General features: G+C 44.9%; 1 protein-coding gene across 1 annotated transcript in view; it reads left to right on the top strand.

Moving 5' to 3' along the window:
- Positions 1–302, top strand: part of C2CD4B (C2 calcium dependent domain containing 4B) — a 746-nt gene extending 444 nt beyond the window's left edge. Inside the window, exon 2 of the mRNA XM_029952252.1 lies at positions 7–302. Coding sequence (XP_029808112.1) covers positions 7–195 — 189 coding nt within the window. The 3' untranslated portion in view covers positions 196–302. The remainder of the gene's footprint in view (positions 1–6) is intronic.
- Positions 303–3,395: the final 3,093 nt, after the last annotated feature.

Below are 3,395 nucleotides of genomic sequence, written 5' to 3'. Positions count from 1 at the left end.
TCGCAGCGCAGCGCCGTGGTCCGGCGGAGCCGCCAGGCCGCCTTCGACCAGGACGTGTGCTTGGACGGACTGTCGGAGGAGCAGGTGCGCCGGCTGGCCGTGCGCGTCAAGGCCGAGCAGCGGGGTCGCGGTCTGGAGCGGGGCCGCCTGCTGGGCCAGGGCGAGCTGCTGCTGGGCCCCCTGCTGCCGCCCTGAGGGCGCCCGGGCCTCAGACCGTCCCCTCGGGGCGCCCTGGGCCCGCTGGGAACTCGGACACGGACAGCCGCCTCGGACAAAATAAACGCTATTTATTCATTTTCCAATTTATGATCTTGCTTTATTGACATTTTAGGTCTTAGATGTCTGTTGTTGTCATTGTTTATTGGTAGTGCAGGAGAAAAATAAGGATGCTTTTCTCTATTCACAGCATCCAGTTCTTTTTTCATTCAAAGGCAAAAAGGTTAGTTTGTGGCTGGAAGAGAGAAAAAGGAACTCCACCCAATCTGCCTTGATTATCCTCCCTGCTTTTTATGCCAGTGCTAAAGGTTTATTACTCTTTTATTCAGCTATTCCTTCAGAATCATGCCCAAAGCTAAGATTCATATTTAGAACTTTACGTATTTGATGTGGCATAGGTTCATATCCTCATTAGTGCACACATGCATCAGTCAGACGTTCTGTAATGATGACTTGGTGGAAAAAGAATTTCTTTCTTTTTAAGAAAACAGGTTTCTTTTGAAAGTGAAGTCTTTAAAAAATGCTAAGGAAACGAAAAGCAAAGGAAGTGAAGGATCTTTCAAAGGAAGGTCAGATAGGAATAGATATTCCTGACACCCCCCCTCTTCCTTCTCAGGTAGGAGCCTTGGGAAATCATGCTCTTTCAGAAAAGAAACCTTTTCTGCCTCTGTAATCATATTGATATATGTATGGTATTATTTCCATCTAGCTATACATTTAAGTTATAGTGATTAGCGCCTCTACAATAGGATTTCCTAAATGAATTGGAAGGTAAACTGTCAACTTTTTAAACACTGAATTTTAAGAGAGGGGTTCTTAATCCAATTTCTTTTCTTTTCTTTTTTTTTTTTTTTTTCCAACAAATAGTTCTGAGTCTACTGGAAACCGATTCAAGCCGAGAGGGTTTGCCCTTGACTATAGGCTGGGGGAGGTATAGATTCCAGTCTTTTTTCTGCCACTTGCCACTTGCCTGAACCAGGGCAGATCAGTTCTTGTCCCAGGACCTCATTTCCTACATCAGTGAAACTGAGGATACTAATACCTACCTGACGGGGTTCTGTAAAACTATGCTTTAATATCGAGATAATCTTTAAATACACGTGAAATAAGGCAGCATACCTAAAAAGGCTGGAACTGTACTGGTGATTAGGTGCTCAATAATGTTCCAGAAAATGAGCTTTTTCACTCCTCCTTTCTTTCCAACTGTTTCTCCCTGGTCCAGGAGAGAAGCCTAGCAGAAGAGATGGCTACCTGAGACCGGGGACTTAGGGGAGCCGGGAGTGGGAATATAGAACCCTTCAGGATTCCTGTGGTCAATATCCCCATAAGCAATAGTTTAGACTCATTCTGCATCCAAAAGCCCTTGAGCATTGTTATTGCAATGCAGTTCTGAGTACAAATTTCATATTATATATATATAAAATCCTGGATTTTATATGATTTTATGTTTACCTTTTTTTTTTTTAATTTGAGAGAGGGAACACAAGTAGGGGAGAAGGGCGGAATCTTAAGTAGGCTCCATGCTCAGACCTCTATGAGGGGTGGGGTGGGGGGGCTCCTTGACCCTGGGACAATGATCTGAGCTGAAATTAAGAGCAGGACACAATCTACTGAGCACCCAAGTGCCCCTCAAATCCTGGATTTTAAACATAATTTCAAAGTGGACAAATCAGCCCTTAGTAATCATCTAATCAAATCACTTCTGAAATTGAGAAAATACCACAAAGGGGACTTGCCTGAAGTCAAATAGCTAGTGACTGGCTAAGCTCAGATAAGAGCCCAGTTGTCCCAACTTCTCCAGAGGACTGGGGTACCCTTTGCTCTCTCGTTCAACAGTGATTCGTTGAGTCCTGTCTCTGAGACAGACACAATACTACGCCAGGGGACACAGCTATGAAGGAGACAGACAGGATTCCTGTCCTCACAGGATGTGGTTCAGTGGGGGTAGCCAACAGTCGCCAAGTTTGGTTATTACAGATTGTGTAGAGTAGTCAGGGAAGTTCTCCCAAAGATTCGAGGAAGGAATCCTACACAAGAGAAGCTTAATCCATATGTAGAATCCCTTAATGTGTCCATGACCCTTAGTACATCCAAACCAGAATTCTTGGTTTTCCTCTCCCAAATCTCCTCCTTTCCTCATCTTCCATATTTCAATAAATGGTATCACTATTCTTCCTCTTATGCGAGTCAGGAACCTGGAATCATCCTTAACTGCTCTCTCACATCCCATGGCATATGGTAGACTCTCAATAAATATTGCTTGTGTTGAACAAACCTAGAAAGAGATGGAATAAATAGAGAAACAGTACAGGAGGAGCATCAGTGAAGGAGAGAGAGAAGCAGCAGCCAAAGAGATAGGGGAATGACCAGGGGAGTGATAGAAGCCAAGAACGCATTCCAAGAAGGAGGAGATATTCACCCCACTGAAGTCCTGCAAGGAAGTCAAGAAAAATGAGAACCTAGAAATGCCCATTGGCATTGGCAGGATGAAGGTCAGTAGTGAACTTGACAAGAGCAGTTCTATGACAATAGTCATAACAGGAGCTGGACTAGAAGGTGCATCCTGCTTGGCTTCCCCGCTCCCAGAAGCTGCCCCAAGGACATGGCCCTGAGAGAGTGATGTGGTGCTGAGGCCACCTGGACCATGCATGTGACTGAGCCACATTAAGGCCTCTGGAGGAACTGTAAGATTTGAGGCTGGGGTGGAGATCTGGTCATGTGGCACCCAAGATAAACCTCAGATGGCAAGGATGTAAGTTCCCTTGCTCATTACACTTGCTACCTGCCCCCCAAACAAACAAACAAACAAACAGGCAAAAAAACCAGGAGCTGGACTAGAATGGTCTGACTAAATGGTCTAAAATAGACAGTTTTAGAAAAGGGGGAGGAGAGAAAAGGGCTAAAACTGGAAGAAAATACAGAGTCAAAGATTCATTTTGTTTTAATATGAAAGAATCCAACACAGAATAGAGAGCGCTGTTGATAGTGTCGAGAAAGAATATCAAGACTAACTATAGGAACAGAGTCTTTGGAACAGGGAGAGGACCCAGGACATATGTGGGTAGAGGCAGTGATCAAGGACTCGTGTTCCTGATCCATATCTTGTCCCCTGTCTCTCCTCCGCCATCCACAGCATCATTCCATCCTGAGGCAGGTCACACTTGTAGTCTTAGGATGTT

This window comes from Suricata suricatta, chromosome 9, assembly GCF_006229205.1.
Source record: "Suricata suricatta isolate VVHF042 chromosome 9, meerkat_22Aug2017_6uvM2_HiC, whole genome shotgun sequence".
Taxonomy (NCBI): Eukaryota; Metazoa; Chordata; class Mammalia; order Carnivora; family Herpestidae; genus Suricata; species Suricata suricatta.
Note: the sequence above shows the minus strand (reverse complement) of the source record. Positions and strands in the feature narration are given on the sequence as shown.